The sequence below is a fragment of the Necator americanus genome, chromosome I (genome assembly GCF_031761385.1).
Source record: "Necator americanus strain Aroian chromosome I, whole genome shotgun sequence".
NCBI lineage: Eukaryota > Metazoa > Nematoda > Chromadorea > Rhabditida > Ancylostomatidae > Necator > Necator americanus.
Window position 1 is genome coordinate 36,420,094 of NC_087371.1, and position 18,233 is coordinate 36,438,326.

An 18,233-nucleotide genomic window follows, 5' to 3' on the forward strand; every position below is an offset into this window, starting at 1 on the left:
TGTTTATTAAAATCTACTCTCACCGACTAGCGGAGCTGGTGAATCACCGCGTCCTTATAAAATTTTATTTTTAGAATTAAGAAAATAAAATAAAAGCACAGTTTTTCTTCGTTTCTCATCTAAAAATTAATGTATAAAGTTTCAGCTAGTTGAATGTTTTGGAACTGCTATGTACTAACTGTATTTCCTCAAAATAACTATTTAGTCAACCAATAAATGATGAGGTTTTTTTTTGCTTACTTTTTTCTTGTATTTTTATCATTTTATATTATATTATATATATTGTTTTTAGAACTAAGAAAGTAAAATAAAAGCACAATTTTTCTTCGTTCATCATCTAGAAGTTAATATAGCGTGATAGTAACATTTATAGTGGATCACTATGTACGTTCTCCAACAATCTCCTAGTTCTCTTTTCATGAGAAATCGGCATTGTGAACTGGATTCATGGTTTCGTGATGTGGCAGCGAGGTTTTCGTGAATTATTACTTTACTTCATTATTATTACTTTACTCTGTTATCTATTACTCCTTGAAGTTCTGCTAACTTTGTGTTTATTAAAACCTGCACTCACTGACTAGCGGCGCTGATGAACCACCGCATTCTTATAGAATGTTATTTTTAGAATGAAGAGAATAAAATAAAGGCACTGTTTTTGTTCGTTTCTTATCTAAAAGTTAATATATAAAATTTCGGCTAATTAAATGTTTTGGAACTGCTATGTACTAACTACATTTCCTCAAAATAACTATTCAGTCAAACAATAAATGATGAGGTTTTTTTTTACTTACTTTTTTCTTGAAAAGTCTGGAAGGTTGAGGATAGAATCTCTGTGCCAATTCGCTCTAAGCGCAGGTAGCAAATTTCTCACTGTTAAAGGCATCACTCCACGAATCTGAGGTGGCGCAGATTTTAAGTGGATTATTCGTATAGGGGATCGTAGATTATGGAGAGGGGGTGATTCCGTCTATTTCTTCCTAATTGCCGTAAAAAAACGGCCTGGAAGATGCGGCGCGTGCACACGGCTGGTGCGCTCCAATGGAACTCCTTGTAGAAAATAGCGCGCCGAACGCCCGAAGCCGTATTTTCCGGGCCATTTTTACGGCAATTAAAAAGAAATGAACGGGATCACTCCCCTCTCTCCATAATCTGTGATCCCGTATACGTTATACTCCACCTGAAATCCTTACCACCTCAGATTCGAGGGGAGTTTTGGAGCGTTCACATACGTTCGGTTGTAGGTCTTTTTTTTTGCAAAGTTACTATGGAAATGACATAGGTGCATAATCGTTTTCATTTTGCATTTTTCGTTTCATGACCCCAACAAAAGGAAACAATATAATGAAAAGTGAAAAGAACAGTTGGTGATGCACAGGGTCAAGCGTGTGATGGGATTTTTCCGTTGGGGGGTCGCAAGGATGTATGCGGTTGGCAGTGGTGAATGAAGGATAACATGATAAGCAGGACAGCATTACGCATTAAATAATTACATGAATTACAAAATATTACATTGAATTATATTGAATAATTGGGCGCATTACAAAATATTATATCAAGTTCCAGGCGTAGAGCAGTAATATGGAAGCATCAACATTTCGTTTTAGTCAAATTTTTGGAGAAGAGTTAGAAACATGAAACTACTTCTAAGAGATGAAGAATTTAATTATACGTGGTTTTCATCAGTTTAAAAATGATTGATGATTTGATGGAATTTAATAACCGAAAAAGCTCAGATTCTGTTCAGATTGTCATGTTTGGAAGATCGCGAATAATTTCGTGAAAAAGTAACTAAAGAAATACTTTGGGAGGTTTTTGGAGAGGAGAGTTTGTTCTACAAATACGCCAGCGGATACGTCAACGAGTTCAGTTCAACTTTCGATATGTGCAAATGAACTTTTAGAAATCACTGATGTAGGAGCAACGTCGTCGTTCTTTCGCAGTCCTTCCTTCTAAAGAGGCTTCAAAGAAACAGCATCTCTCATTCCGTCTTCATTCCAGATTTTTCTAGTAAACTTCCGGAGTGAATGAGACAACAAGCGCTGGCCCATTAGTTGATATGGCAGTGTAAGATTGTAGGGAACATATACGGTGAATGTCCAATAAATTCGAGTTATTTTGCTATGACGGTAAAATAATAACGAAGGGAAAATATTTTGCTCGTAGCGCGTAATTATATTCAAACGTAAATTTGCAAATTGTATGAAAGCGGCCAGTATACACGCCAAATTTCGCTCAAAGTTCAAACAACCTTATGCTCTTGGCACCAGACTAATCAGATTACCGGATAAAATAACTCCTATACACCGAAAATTTCCAAATGGATTTCATTGCAAACACTGCAACTACGGCAACCAATCCTTCCATCGACACCCTATTAGCACTTTGTACGCAATTAAGTTCAGAAGAATTGGATAAGATGGGAGTGAAAGTTGGAGGCCAGCGTTTACCCCATCTTCGTTCCGCTGATGACATCGTTGCGATAACATCAAACATCAATTAGGCGGAGCGAAAGCTGGTCAAATTTGATGAAACGTGTAGAAAGGGGTAGGTCTACAGCTAAACCTGGACAAGACGATGTTCATGAGGAACGATGAGTTTCTGATGCCCCATTCATGTTCAACGGAACGAACATATCTGAATGCTCCGGCTATGTATATCTGGATGGGAAAATTAACATGATGAACGTTCTGACCTCCGACCTGACCAGGACGGAACGTGCCGCTTGGGAAGCACATTAAAACAAAGGATATAAAATACTACTAAAGAATATAAAGACTATAGCATATAAAGAAACGAAGAACTAATGGATTAATAACCTTATAATTTTTGCTCTGATCACTTAGTAGTGTTATATGGAGATTTCATCTTTGCTCGAAAGTATTCCATGATAGTGAGCATACTTTTTGAAGGTCGTCAGTAGACTCCCTAGTCCGATGCTACATGATTTGCTAGAATCGCTTTTTTCTATCTTTTCGAAGGTAGTAATTTAGCCAGATGGATGTTGCATGAGTCACTAGAAACGTTTTTTCTACGAATTGTGCAACATTTACTAACATTGCGCCATTCGTTGCAATGCTCCACCCTTTTTGATTTTTAGAAAACGAGATCTCGACCAGTATAAAAGCGCACGCCTACCTGTTCACTTGCTCATATCTCCTTCAACCATGGTCGAGGAGAAGAAAACCGCCACCATCAAGATACATCGCGATAGTGTGCCCCGAATCATCATCACCTATAAGAACAAGAAGGATCTTTTCAAGACTTTCCAAAAGAAACTCAAGGAACTCAATCTTCCCATTAGCGAGGTCTATTTCGTCGACTGGGACAACGACAGCATCATGATCAGAACTGCTGATGACCTATTTGCAGCTGTGAACAACAACTTAAGTGTAAGAATGTACTACTACACTACTGATGACAAGGAGCCCTTTACTTCTCTCAGCTCCGGTGAAGACGACGAGGAGAGTGGGAAGGAGAAAGAACCTGAGAAAGAAGGTGAACCCCGCTCTCCCGCTCCCGCGCGCAGACGTCACCGCTCCAGATCGGCGTCCTACCATGGCTCTCGCCATGGTCCACCATCTTGCTACCAAATTCCGTGGAACTTCGTTCCCTGGAGCTACATGATGGACCCACGATACGGACCGATGCCATTCCCTCCATATCCACACCACTCTTCCAAAAGCCATCGCCGCAGACGTGAGAGGAGCTGTCACTGCAGCTGTGAACGCCTGTGCAAGGACTTCGCTAATCTGTAAATAGTGTGGTAGTTTTTTTTTTCTCGGCAAATAAATAATAATAAACCGTTTATATATTGTCTGTATATTCCGCATAGATAATCGTATAATCAGAATGAAATTGGTGAATGAAATCACTTCGTTAAGCGACACGGAAATAATGAATAACTTAGTTACTACTTTATTTCTTCTGCAGTGGAATAATGCAAGCATTCACACTTAGCCGGTTGAAAGCTAAACTATTAAAAATTCATTCCAACAAGAGTTAACAGAACAGTCAGGCCTGAAGTGGTTGGCCTTCTATGACTTCTGATTTGTTAGGAACAACTTCCTATAGATCGTTTTCCACGCCGTTTTTAAGACGATTAGGGAACGGTGATTGGAACCACTCTGAATCCGGCAATTTACAATCCCATCTCTAGCTTTTCCTGCGCATTCCCTCACCATGTCAAATTCGTGATATGTTACCTTCAAGCTGGCAACTAATCTCTGTCGCACATTGCACCATTTCATTTGGAAACTGTTTATTCTCACACATTTCGTTTTCAGTTATTAAAGTATCCTCTATCGGTATGGATGACATGTTGCAAACGTCCAAACAATTAGACGATTCCGTCCTTGTAGAAGTCGACCAAAGAATGACTGAAGGTCCGTTTTGAGCTCATCCTCGTCAGTCAAGTGGTGTCCTTCTAGCTGATGAGCCAGAGGTCAGAACAAGTTGTATTCAGGCGGGATAATGTCCGGATGGGAAAAAATGGTGCGGTCGAGACTACGTAACGTCATCTGAGTTAACTTTAGACTCGTGGGCGAGCGTTGTCATCTTTTGTTTCTACTTCTTTTTTCCTGTTGTGACTTTGTTTTTGCCCGAAAAAATGAGGGCGGGGTAGGACATCAAATGAACGGGTTGGCGTCAGAAGGCAGTAAGGCGAGTTTCACGATGCTGAGGTAGTGGACTAGAGTAAGAAGACAGGAGAGGATGGGACTAGTCCCGCAACGATAGATTGTGCACCCACGCTGGAAAATACTAGGATGGCTGAGGCGGATCCTTCAGCATGTCGCAGAAGGCAGATAAATATGTGGGACGAGTTCCATCCCACACATGTAGACGCTTTAATAGGAGTTAGCTGTTTACGCGATTTGGCGTGGAATCCTTTACCAGTACGATGATGAATTTCACGTTATTTAGCACTATCACACCATTCTATGTTACATGCATCACTCCACGGATCTGGCGTGGTATGGATTTTCATTAGAGTATACCTACATCGGATCGTACATTATGAAAACAGGGGTGGTTTCGCTCACCTCTCAGTGCATCACTGTAAACGGACGGCCCCGGAACGCTGTTTCTTACGACATCCTCTACTGCAACGCGCCACCCTTACGCCCCGCCCCCGCCAAGGATTCGTCGAAAATCCATTTGGACCCCCTGGCGGGCAATTCGTTTTATTTGACACATGCAAACAGCTGTTTAAACAGCTACTAACAGTTTATTTGATCTGACGTAAAACCCTAACTTTGTCACTACGAAATTACAACGGTCACTTCATTTCATGTGCGCATTTCATAACGTCATTACCCAAACATATCGGGTTGTTGTTCCAGCGGCCCATACATTGAAATATTAGTTGCGCTCGGTACAAGTAGAATCACCAAGTGCAGTTTTCGGTAATATACTATACAGTACGGCTAAAACGAAATGCAGCATGGTGCAGTTTCGTAGGCGACTGGGGTCGAAGCGACGCTATAGATCGTGGCGGTTAGGATCGTGGTGCGAACCTTGTTAGCACCACCCATCAATGCAGTACGATGGTTCCAATTCGATCCAAATCGTTGTCTCTGCCGCGCCGCTTAGACCGCAGCCGTTTACGCAGTTGCAGCGTGCTTCATATGATCTGGACCCGACTATATGTGGTGTTCCTATCCTAATTAATAACAGTTCATATAATCCGAATTAATCGTAGCTCGCAGGGCCAACGTCTGAGTTTCGTTGTCTTTGGCTGCAAGCAGAGCCCACAGCGGCGAATGCGCGCGGTGTGGCGGCTCGGTGGTTATTGAGTGTTCTGCGGTTTTGTGGTTATTGAGTGTCCAGTCGTGAACGTTGGACCGCGCACCGGACTACCGAACTGCATATCCACCGGATCGCGCCGCTGTGAGCTCTGCTTGTACGAGCGAATCACGTATGTGGTAATGCTGCGCCCGTCTACAATAGTCCGGAAGGTTCTCACGCGTATCTGTCAGTTTGTTGTCTTCTTGTTGTCTCAATGCTTCTGAGTTCAACCAGAAGAGAATTAGAGTTGATTTCGATGATTCGAATCGACTGAAATACAATGGGAACGGTTGAATTTGTGGCAAGCAGATTCTTCGCGTGTTCCTAGTGCCTTTTATTTGTGGATTTGTAGGGCTCTTTCGTGTTTTTGTTGCAATGCAAACTGTATCTCGAAACATATCAAGAACTGAAGAGAACACAACACTGAAGATTTCTCCAATCGCTGCCTTTGATGGTAATAACCACTCGCCGAGGCCACGTGCTCATTCCAACAATGATAAAACGTGCTCTAGTGACGGCGCACATCGTGCACATTACGCAACCGAACTAACCTTATCTCAACCGATGACATTGCTGTATTTACAAAAGCTACTGTAATTACAAAAACAGTGAGGCGTCTTTCTTAACCTTTGTTCAGACTCCTAAGCGGAAGCAGAAGTTTTTCTTTTGCAGAATTCAGGTTAACATAATAACCCATCTGCTGCCATGATTCATGGTTATAGGAACAGATATTCTCTCTTATTTGGCCGATTGCTCAGAAGGACCGTTAACGACTCACGGAAAAGAGCTTTTTGTAGCGGTGTCAGCGAAAAAGGGACGCATGTTGTCTTTCTTCACTTCGGACTCCCACGAACAGAATTCTATGCGAAAGGTCAATTACGACAAGCAGCTGCAATTTACTATCAAGTACCGAAGAATGCTGAAAGGTACGCAGACATTTTCACTCTCTTTAAGTGCGGATGCACTTTTTTCTGGTGGCAGGATTGATTTTTGACGAATGTCATAGCGATTTATTCCAATCAGCACATCTTATCTACTCGTTTCTACTTTTACACGTGACAAAGTCTGTAGAAACGTAAGTTGTAGGCTCTAAGCACAATTGACGCCTGTAATTGGAAACAATAGTTTTCAGTTGCAGAGTACGATTAACATTACAATACTGGGAATTCCAGTTTACATTCTTGTCATAACAACATTTTCGTTTCAGGTTCATTCCTACATCCTTTCTTATGAATGGAAAGATTAGAGACTGTATAGCAAAATACGGGGAATCTGAGTGTATAGAAGAATCTTTGAATAGATTAACTCAACGAATACAAGGAAGTCTGAATACAGTCATGCCGGAGTTCGAGCTCATTTCCTGCTCCAATGCTTTCCTTCTCGATGAGCCTTCCATTGAACAACATCTTGTAGAAGTTGGCAAGTGAGTAACTGCAAAACATTTCCATTTATGACATTTTTTTCTAACGAGAGTCTAAAGGAGAACTGAAAGAGGTCATTTCCTTTTTTATTAGCCCAAGTTAGGGAGTTAGGAAGTTGCTTGAATGCAACTAAGAAAATGTTTAGCTTCTTCAAAATTATCTTTTGCCATGGAATCTTCGCTTTGATCTCTACGAAGTTTTTATTCGAAAGAGGGAATATAATTTCTCCAGAACGTATCATATCATGACATTTCTCACTTCTTCTCGCGAAGTTAATCTCATTCTGCTTGAGGATCTTATTCCTTTACAAAATTCAATTTCGATCAGAGTTCTCCTTTGGGATGTTGTCCTCTTCCAGAATGTACCTTACAGTGATCGTAATAAAACATAAAACACCAAGTTGTTCTAATTAAACAGCATAGTGAGATTACCTTTGTAATTGTGTTCTCATTCTGATTGATGTCATATTGGTGATTTGAGCAACACATTTTGCTAGGGGTGGCTGCTCTCGTATCGTTTTAATGCCGTTCTATCCTCACTTCTCATGTGCTCAATCCGGTGCTCTGCTTAACGAAGCAGAGCGCGTCCTCCAGACGTTCACAGTCCCGTCAACAATTGACGGTAAGGAAGTACCGAACGAACGCATCGTGCCCAACTCAAGCGAATCCTTTCACGTTTCTGCTTTGCACCGATGGAGCAGTCACCCAGTTGTAAGCGAAGTGCGTTTCTGCGCCGATTGTGCCGAACGCTAGCGTTATTTAGCACTTCGGCTTTGTATCCGAATACGTTTTATTGAAACTAATCTTTGTGCATTTTAGTACTGGCTCAACATTCTCCAACCTATTCGTGATAATTACGGTGGTGTGCTATTTTGTGCGCCAGCTTTAGTAAGTGGATGTTTTTTTTTCGTAAAGGAAGCACACTTCTTACTTTGGGGAAATCTATTTAGCGAGGTTATAACAGTCGAGAATTCCGACGATTAGTGTGGTCATCTTGTGAACGAGTAATGGCTGGTTTGAGCGACTCCTTACCATGGAAACTTGCTTTCTTTAATGCATGGGATCAGTGGAATTTACCAGTAAGAGACTCCGTCAGAGCACAGGTGCAGTTCTTTTATTACCATGTTCCACATCTGACTGCAGAGAAATTTTTGAAGGCTGCGCGTCTCTCAACTCAATTGTCCGGCGGGAAAGCAATGGCTGTGATTCCCATCTCTTCATTTGTTCCAGACTTCAACACATTCTGTGTTCTACCAAACTTACTTAAAACAGTGGTGAGTATACAAATAAATAAAGAATTGTTGGTGAATAACTATGATATCTTCAAAATAAGCCTAACATTTCACATGTTTGTTTCATTGATTGAATTCTCGATGTTCCATACACCTCTATAATTGTTTTTAATTATAAAATGTTAGATATATGAGGAGGAACGATGAAAAATATGAGTTAACGTCATAATTTCTGTATTGTAACATTCCGTATGCAGCTCCGCACCGACGTGGTACGTTGCGTTCGCACCGAGATCAGAATATTTCGGTGAGTGCTGGACATCATAATGCTCCAGATGAAGGATTCAAAGTGCAATAATGTTGTAGATCCTCTCGCTCCAGATTTCCATATCTTGCAACTTATTACTACTATGCTAGAGGAACGCAACTCATGTATTGTAAGATTTATTGATATTCGAAACTATCAGTGCAAGCGAGTGCAAGCGAACACCGCTGTTTGAAAATCCTAGCACTTTCTGAAGCATATGAAAGTTACTAGACATCCCATGGAATGGATGCTGCAGTATATTTTCTATTTTGGTCCTATTTGAGTGAGATAAGACTTACTTTGCATTGGCAGGCTTCTTAGAACAGTTTATCTCACGGTTTTTATATTTGTTGCGAAAAAGCATTAATGAGAATACTAAAATTAAGTTATATGTTCACTGCATACATTGGGTATCTCACGACAGTTGTTCAAACATTTTCATCTTGGGTGGATTTTAGTTTGCACGTCGATTCCAACACTGACTCCATTGCTGCAATTGTAGAGCAAAAAAATCCGCAGCTGTTTGTTCCCACTGTAACGGTTCTGTTCCAATACGAGATATAAGTAATCCTTATTTGGCATCTTATTATTGAATACAGTGCTAAACAACGAAAAGTACTTATCCAATTGCCATTTCAAAGGGAATACGACGAGATTGATGGTATTGGAATCTCACACGGACGATGCTGAGTTCGGGATGTAGATTAGAAGTACGAGCGTGACCTCGCCCATAGAGAGTAGAATTCGGGGTTTAGATTACGAGTATGAGGGTGACGACGCTCAATTAACCCTAATCGTCCTGAAAAACGGGCTGATCGGGCGTTTGTTCCTACAAGATACATTAGAACCATATTTGTACACGTTCCGGTCCACTCAACAGTTTATTCATTTGTTTTACTTGAATATACTGCTAAGGAAGCCTCATTAATTATCGTCCGCTTCCTCGTGGTCGCGATGCATGACAAGGGCGGCGCGTCTCAACGTACCTCGTGGGAACAAAGGTTCAGTAACGCCGTTTTTCAGGAGGATTACGGGGGATTGAGTGTCATCACGTTCATACTCGTAATCTAAACTCCGTACTCTATACTGTCTGTAGAAGATCCCAACATTGTCATTGCCGTTGTATGTTTGTTGTTTTTAAATTCATGACGAATTCCAATCAAGAACGTAATTAGTTTCAACCTCAAATGATCAACTAGTAACTGAAAGGACGTGCAGACAGCATCGTACATTCACGATCCTCACATTTGCATTGACGCAGTAAAGGTGCATATGTGACTCAAGATTTTATTCGTTAAAATTATGATGATCGTGAAAGTACAAAGATTTCCCGACCCATGTTGACACTCGTAACTGTACCCGTATTCGTGAAACATGATCTTTTCAGGACGAAGCCGTTCTACTAGAGCCACAACCCGACAGTGCCGTTCTGCTTCAGGGCATGGTTGAAGTGATAAAAAATCACCTGTTAGGAAGAAGAAACGCCCAATTACGAAGTCGATGCAACTGGTGTATCAACAGCCAGTGTGAACAAATGAGGAGCACGCTCATTGATAGTTGAATTTAGAGTTCAGAGTTCTGGATTTGTTAAGAATCTCATTAAGAGTGTATAAAGCTAGACATAACAAATAAAGTGACTTAACGTGTCCTATTTCTTCCATAGTTCATCTCGTGGTAATTGTCGTGTGACCCAGTCATAGGGTCGGAAGGTGCGCACACCACGCGCTGGTCGGTACCGTGTGCCGCCAAAGAGGCGCCAGCAACCCAGATTGACGTAGACACTCTCTGTTGACGCGTTCACTGTCATATTTCTGTTGGTCGTGTTGAAGAACTGTTAGTTACGTTTTCTCTGGGAATAAATGTAGTGCTAAAGTGTTTCAATTGAAGATTAATCAAATATATGGTATTTCCACATGCTCCTATCATGAAGTGATGGTTCTGAACTATCGTGCGCGTTTTACGCGATAAAAAAGCGGAAAGCGATTAGTCAGCCCGTGACAATTATTGAATTTTCGTCGTGCACCCCATCGCTGCCGATTGGTGCTTGCTGGTATGCATCTCGTTGAACTCACTAGACTGCTGCTGTATCTCTTAGCATTCATTTTCGTGTTGCGTACCGTGTCGTGACGGTGAGGTGATGTACACGTCCGTAAAGTTCAATACTTGGTCTTCTCCTACCCCATAATCACATACGCGTAGCTATTGTATTATGAGGTTCTATATCTGAGTTGTTAATTTTGTGACTTTACTATTTCATTTACTAAGTTTTTATCTAATTCCCTTAGACTTGTTTTCTACTAAAGCATTTTTCGGGACTTTCCATGTATATTTCCTGTGTTTATCTCGATTTGTTTTCCTGGATAGTCTCATTTTACAGCTCCTCTTGTACTGTGTACTGATACTACTCTTATTCAGTTTTAGCGCCGCGGTTGAATAGCAGTTGACCTTTTCCGCATTCTCAGTGGTCGACATTACTGGTGAGCATGGTTTCTAAGTTTTCATTTTGCTATAAAGATAAAGATAACAATGTCCTCGATGTCTTATTAGTCTCCAATAATCCCGTTCACATAATGGATTCTTTCACGCATCTGGGACATTTTGCTTAATTTTTGCTACTAGAACCAATTCGCTGTTTCTAAAGTAAAATACTTTCTTATGGGGAAGCCCACTGTACATAAACCGATCTTCCTACTTTTTTCGGTCTGATGTGAGATGGCGGGCGGTGGGGATGAGCATGGCGCGCATTCATCTGCTCAGGATGATGCCAAGGATTCCGAGTCCGACGGTGATGCCGCTGAGGAGGTTAGCGGGAGCATTCGCTTCCATACTTTCATATTCAAGCCACCTTATTTCACAGTATTTTATTTATCCTTCAATACAACTCTGTAACTAGTATAAATGAAAGAGATTTATCAAGATTTTGGAAGAATCTCCTTGCAAGCGATGGTCGAAGAGGCGAGAACAGGTCAAGCAGAGGGATGTGCCCGGAATTGATGTCGCTTATTTGGCTATGGATAACGAAACAGGTGCACATTCATCACTATATTTTGAGTGAAACATTTACTTGTGAAAAATATTGTATGCTCTTTTTTTCAGGAAATGAAGTAGTCTGGAACGAGGTTCAGTTCTCTGAACGCAAAAATTTCAGAGCTCAAGAGGTGTGTTTTGCGAGGAGGTGGCATGTAGTTTTCTTTAACTTTCAGGAAAGGTTGAACGATGTGCCTCATTCTGTTGGTAGACATGTAGCGGAATTCTATTTCCATTGATGCTAAATATAAGCCATCTTTTACGTTCTATCAGTGATTATTAGTAACGAGAGACCTTTCTGGTGTAGAAAATGCCACTGTTGCAAAGTTTAAGCTTGACACTATTGTTACTGCCTTTATTGCTAGAACACAGTTTTTATTGTCATTTCTTTAGAATATCAGTGCAGCTCCGAAATTTCAGGAGATGATCTGCGCAGTTTTTGAATTGCAGGAGAAAATCAACGCGGTTTTTGACAACCTTACTCAGTTAGTCCACACGAATCTAGTGAAATTCCATAAATATTGGACTGATGCGAAGTCGGAGAAGCCTAGGGTAGGCAGTTATCAGTTGCTGGCAGAGTTTTTTTTTTCTTGTGGTTTTCAAATGATTCAACATATTTTTTTTGTCACCTTCAGATTATATTTATTACGGAGTATATGTCGTCGGGATCAATGTCTTTATTTTTGCAACGTACCAGAAAATCTGGATCTCCTTTAAGCATCAAGGTGTGTTTGAAGAACAATTGAATCTTTTATTTCAAACTGCAATTTTTTTTATTTGGTTTCTTCTATTTGCTGTATGAGGTTGTCATCAAACAAAGTGCTCATATCGTACAAGTACAAGTATACGGAACACAATTTAGGCATGGAAAAAGTGGACTACACAGATATTATCGGCGCTCAACTATTTACATTCTTGTTCGCCTCCAATCACACACGGGAACCTCACATGTAACACTGTGTTCATTCAACAGAATGGGCTCATCAAAATAGGATGCGGTGGGTAATGTATTCTCATATGCACACCTCATTACATTTATAGATGGCGATATCTATGCTTGTCTGGGTGGCAGCTATGCGCGTTCGATTGAGACAGGAAAACGGCAGCTGAAGAATGCGTCAAGCAAGAAAATCGCATGCGTTGCACTAAACTCGTTACTGTCATTCGCGCAGAGAAAAATTCAGTGGCCATATAATAAGTGAACGATTTGATTTAATGCTGCAGTAAAATGGTAACCCTGCCCACACTCGAATGATAATTCTTAATCAACTTTTTTTTTTTGAACTTCCAAGGTGCATTTTATTTGCTTTCTTGCCCTGCATTATTTTTTTTATTTCGTCGCATTTTTTTGTTCATTGTGTGTTGTTTTTGCGATCACACTCCTTGTGCACTAGTTGCGACATTTTGACCTCTTCACAATGACAGTAACATATTAAATGGAGCTTTTCGAATTCGTTTTAAACAATTTTCGTTTTGTAGTTGCTCCCGATGCTATCAATCATCATGTCAAAACGTGCAGGGATAACCTGAAGAATTTACATTACATTGCTCCTGAATATGAATGTAAGGTCGTCCTTTTCATTTGTGCTTCTTCTCCGTTCATATCAGCGTATCCGATGTGCTGAAAACTCCTTTTTTTCATAGATTGCACTGAAGTGACACCGGCTGCTGATATTTATTCATTTGGAGTATGCGCTCTCGAGGTAATCCTAGCTTTGAGGCAGTTTCTGCGTGTCAGAAAAAATGCTTGCTTCAGATAGCAGTAACGGGTGGTTTAGCTGGTTGTCAGAACGGAACAGCAGAAGGAGCTATTAATCCAGAATGTTTGGAGAAGGCATTGCGTTCTTTGGAAGATGAAAACCAGCGAGTATGTTATGCTGACATGATCTGGTCTGTGTGCTGAGTAGTTACGCATTTTAGGATTTTATTCGACTTTGTCTACAAAAGGACCCATTGAAGAGGCCAACGGCACGAGAGTTGCTCTTCCACCCAATTTTGTTCGAAGTAAGTGATTTAGTTGTTTTTAGCGCCTTTTAATACTCAGTCGATGAAAACTTCAACAGGTTCCAACTCAGCATTTCTTTTCTTCTGTATAAAGAGAGTTTCCTTGATTTGACGTTAATTGTTGGACTTGCATTATTAGAAACTGAATCCTGCTCACATTACTGGACTAAATGCTCTGCTTACACCTATTTTACAACAAGCTGCAAATTCACATTGCTCTATTATTGTTGCCTGCTAGCGTGAGAATGAAGCGTTAAGTTACATTCGGTCTTCTATCACAGCAACGCTTAACTTCGCGTTAACTCGACCAGCCTTTAGTATCTTGAACTGCCAAGCATAGGTGTGATAGCGAGAAGCCGGACCCTTCTCAGGTGAAGGGGGTTTAGCTCATGGGATGCAGCTCAAGTGAAGGGGGTCATTTCGCCAACCGTCCAAAAGTGAAGGGGATAATTTCGCGAACCGTTTAAAGTGAAGGAGGTCCCTTCCCCAACCGTTCAAAAGTGAAGAGGGTCAGCGGCTCCGAATATCGCATCTTTGTTGCCAAGACGGAGGCGCTATCACAACCACCGCACATTAGAGCACAGGGGAGAATTTTATGGACTTTATGAACTCAAATCTGACCTCGAATCATTCTTCAAGTTGTATTTTTCAAGCATTTCATTTCTTCATTCTCTGATATAATGTGCTCACACGTTTTTGTCTAAAGCTATTAAAAAAAAAACTTCGAACAGCCTTATTGTTTTCGAAATGCTTAGTTTTGCCAGCGCAGTACTACGAAATCATGAAGGAGTTTTCCAGCTACTTGTGGTAAATCCAATGTTTTACCTCTGTGGAAATAAATTTCATCGAAATGCTAATGATTTGTATTATCGTGTTTGTTTGCGAACACTCAGAAACGATTTGAAGACTTTTCTATACATTCCTTCTTTAAAGAGTTTCCTGTAATGAGCATTCGAACTCAAATAAAATAGTTCCTCAGTTTCGTTATTCACCGTTGTTTTAGGTTCATTCTCTGAAACTGTTGGCGGCACATAAAATTGTGGACTCCAAGTTGTTTGATGATCTTCCTGAAGATGCTTTCCGAGTGCAAGACGTAGAGAAGGTGCATATTTCTTCTACATTCTCGTTTTCCAATTGCATGTCTTGTTACTCACATACATCACTGTAAAAAATCTTATCTAGGTTGCTGCAGTGGCGAAAAGGGAGGCCGGTGTTCGAGAAATGGCTTATTGTCAGGTTCCTGCGTTTCAGCATGACCTTGAAAAGATTGTGGAGGATGTCCGGAATGGAGTTTATCCATTGACAGCTTTTGCTCCTTTGGCTCATCAACCTTTGAAAACAAACTTGGTAAGAAGAGCTATGTTCTTTTCGTCTTCTTTTCAGTTCTTGGTTCTTTTGACACAAGCTGTTCGATGTCTTGCAGTCTGTGCAGCCTTCTTCACGAGTATCAGCAGCAGCTTCCGCCTTAGAAAGTCATGAACCGTCAACCTCTTGTCTTACAACTCCTCAACCACGAGCTGAGACTACAGATCCAGTAGTCACTTCAACTCCAGCTCTAGATGAAACTGTTCAACACCGAGAAACAAGGAAGATCCGTCAAATGCGTGTCACGACTCAACGAAAGTAGGCACACTCAACTGATATCACTTTCGTTTTTGATTACTTCTCGTAATTCCATCTATTGTAATTTAGCGAGTTGACTATATGGTTGCAACTGGAAGACATGATGAATCGGCAACTTACTACTGAGTTTTCTCATGATGAAGACCCAAACATGCTCACTCACGATCTTGTCATGCATGGATTCATCTGCGAGGTCCAGTAATAGCTTTCATAGACTTCAAAAATTCGCTGCGTTATTCTCAAGACATTAGTCTGACACCGAACGAAGACATCGAAAACGTGCACTAGGTTCTATCAGATCATTCAATGCGCATTAGACACATGTACTGGACTGAGAGTTACTAGACATTTTTTACTTCAGTAAACGAAGTCACGCGGTAAAGAACAGTATTGTTCTAATCAACAACTATTTACATTATTCTTTTTTTTTTTTTGAAGGTTTGAAACGGGTTTTGCTATCCTGAGATATGCAGATAACATAGGCGGAGTTACTGAGTGCACAGAGTTGCATCTTTTTTTTCGGGAATTTTAGCTCCCCTCTCAATAGAAATATTTCTTACTGGTAAGATTACTCAACCCAGCGTGCACTAATCGTTAAAAAGGACGTGGAAGACGACGTTTTTCTATACGATGTAAGTTGGGACAACGCACCCATTCCAGGAGCGAGAGATTGAAGATATATGAGGTTTCGTACCTTTCCGTGTGTGCGAGACGTGTTCCAACTTACCTCGCAGGAACAAACGCTGTTCCCACGCCGTCTTTGCGGTGACTGAGAGAGGTTCGATGGAACAACCCTGTATTCCGTAATCTACAACCCGAAGAGGCGGGTGTAGTGTAGCGGTTGGAAGTTCCGCCACCTGCACGATCGATAGAAGGTTCGAATCCGCCGTAGTGCTCACTTAGCCTTTCATTCCTCGGGGTCAATTAATTGCTACCAGATCTGTCTGGGAGGATAAAAACACTGACTTGACACATCGGCTAGCCCCCGCAAGTCTTTGTATATTCCAGTTACACGTTCGTGAACCTCAAACGATTCTGAACTGATGTGAACGTGGAGGCGCATCCCAAGCGGATTGATTAACACCATACACTTTTTCCTTTATCCTTACAACCCAAACTTTACGGGTCCGCTATGGTTCCCATACTACGATACACCGCCTGTAAGTTGTCAGTTGTTTTGGGTAGTTCAATGTTAGGTTTTTTCTCTTTCCATAATCTACGATCCCGTATACGAATACTCCACCTGAAATCCATACCACCTCAGATTCGTGGAGTGACGCCTGTAATCAGTATGGATCCTAAGCATTTTTTCGAGATCTGTATCAGCGCATCACCCGTGCGCATGCAAAGAGTGCATTGCGTGAGCTGATAGGTCTCATATCTTCGAATCATTCTGATTCCTTAACTTCGCACAGGGATTTCTTTGCATTCTCGTTTGAATATGTAAATTGAATCTCTATTGTTACTTACTGCTGCGAACTCAATTTTCCTAGCATTTATTTTAAGCTATTTCGTCAAGGACTGCTTTCACGGATGACAGCAGACCTTCGAAACCAAGATTAGTAGCTCATTCCAATATCACTGGTATTCAAAAGCAATTTTACCACCAACTATCCGCCTACTTCAACAGTCATGCATACTTTAGTCTCGTGTTCGTCCAAACTTCAATTTTTGAATTCTTTCAAGTCTCTACATCCATGATAGACGTGTAGCGTCAAAATCAAGAAGTTTGATGTGACACACACTTGACAGCGTTCACGATGTAGTTTTGCTTTAAAGGCGGCATACGACGAATCAGACGTGGTGAAATGATGCGCGTAAAAAATCTAGAGCTACCGTTATATATTGCGGGATCAGAGGTGTTTCCACTCATCTCTCCCTTATCGTAAAAAACGGCGTGGAAGACGACTTTTTTTGAAGGCATTTAGGACATTTCAGACCTTCAATTCTCCACCCTTGTGATCGCGCCGCATCTAAGGGCGATTGGCGGAAGATCAGTAGTGTCTTCTCAAAATCCTAATCAAGTAAAACCCATGAATAAGTTGCTATGGGGACCGAAAGGTATGCATAGAGGAACGTTCTAACGTACCTCGTACTTACCTAAGCGCTTCTCACGCGGTTTCTTCTCACGACGAGAGATGAGCGTTACCACCTCTGATCCCCACCCTACAATCCCATCTCTAGCTTTTTTCGCGGATTCCCTCACCACATCAGATTGGTGATATGCTCCCTTTAATCAGATCATTAAAATTTTAGGTAAACTGGTATGCATATAAAATTTTAATGGTCTGAATATATATATATATATATATCCGCATCTTCGCCGGGGTTTGTTGTCTTTACATAACTGAACCCGTACTGTTATACTGATTTTCAGCCAGAGCTCGCGTAGAATCTATTCGTCGCTACTGCTGAAACTTGCATTTTCTTGTCAAGAGTTAGAACTAAAGGGTTCATGGTTTTCAGTTATTATTGGATATTATTGGATGCACATTTTTTAGTTATTTGAATGTAAATTTACACCAGAATTCCTCAATTCTTTTTTCAGGCTGATGCAGAACGATTAGGAGTGGTTCTTGCAACATCGTTGAAGGCTTCCGCTGATTTGGCGCAGTCTACTGGCGACGACGTCACAACAGGTTCTTCGATGTATGCCGTGACGGAAGATGCGCATCGTACGGTCGCAGCGCAAGCAGGTGTTGCTGGCTCTGCACCGTGTCGCGTTGATCCGTTGAACACTCGAGAGGCGGTACTGTCTAAGCTGACGTTTGCGGAGTCCCGGGTAGCCCCTTCATCGCCGACCGTGTAGAGTCCCGCCCCTCCCTCACATTTGCTG

General features: G+C 41.2%; 3 protein-coding genes across 5 annotated transcripts; all 3 read left to right on the forward strand.

The window, feature by feature from the left end:
* Positions 1-3,164: 3,164 nt before the first annotated feature.
* RB195_007972 (uncharacterized protein) lies at positions 3,165-3,755 on the forward strand (the record flags this gene model as incomplete). Its single annotated transcript, XM_013437172.2, has 1 exon — positions 3,165-3,755. The coding sequence occupies one exon, from the start codon at positions 3,165-3,167 to the stop codon at positions 3,753-3,755; it is 591 nt and encodes a 196-aa protein (XP_013292626.1).
* A 2,169-nt stretch (positions 3,756-5,924) lies between these two features.
* Positions 5,925-10,304, forward strand: RB195_007973 (uncharacterized protein; the record flags this gene model as incomplete). Of its 2 annotated transcripts, XM_064181902.1 has the most annotated exons (11): positions 5,925-5,970; positions 6,137-6,287; positions 6,373-6,392; positions 6,457-6,463; positions 6,582-6,710; positions 6,992-7,207; positions 7,702-7,924; positions 8,024-8,092; positions 8,155-8,307; positions 8,362-8,478; positions 10,131-10,304. In XM_064181902.1, 11 exons carry the CDS (start codon positions 5,925-5,927, stop codon positions 10,302-10,304), a joined length of 1,305 nt encoding a protein of 434 aa, XP_064038654.1. The 2 variants fall into 2 exon arrangements, with proteins under 2 accessions (XP_064038654.1, XP_064038655.1); XM_064181901.1 differs by lacking the exons at positions 5,925-5,970; positions 6,137-6,287; positions 6,373-6,392; positions 6,457-6,463 and having other exon boundaries at positions 6,490-6,710.
* Positions 10,305-11,455: 1,151 nt separating this feature from the next.
* Positions 11,456-18,206, forward strand: RB195_007974 (uncharacterized protein; the record flags this gene model as incomplete). 2 transcript variants are annotated; one of them, XM_064181904.1, is made up of 15 exons in its annotated part: positions 11,456-11,545; positions 11,661-11,769; positions 11,840-11,901; positions 12,221-12,322; positions 12,406-12,495; positions 12,633-12,768; positions 13,250-13,333; positions 13,415-13,473; positions 13,527-13,637; positions 13,691-13,774; positions 14,778-14,876; positions 14,957-15,121; positions 15,198-15,397; positions 15,467-15,590; positions 17,946-18,206. In XM_064181904.1, 15 exons carry the CDS (start codon positions 11,456-11,458, stop codon positions 18,204-18,206), a joined length of 1,776 nt encoding a protein of 591 aa, XP_064038656.1. The 2 variants fall into 2 exon arrangements, with proteins under 2 accessions (XP_064038656.1, XP_064038657.1); XM_064181903.1 differs by having other exon boundaries at positions 15,207-15,397.
* Positions 18,207-18,233: the final 27 nt, after the last annotated feature.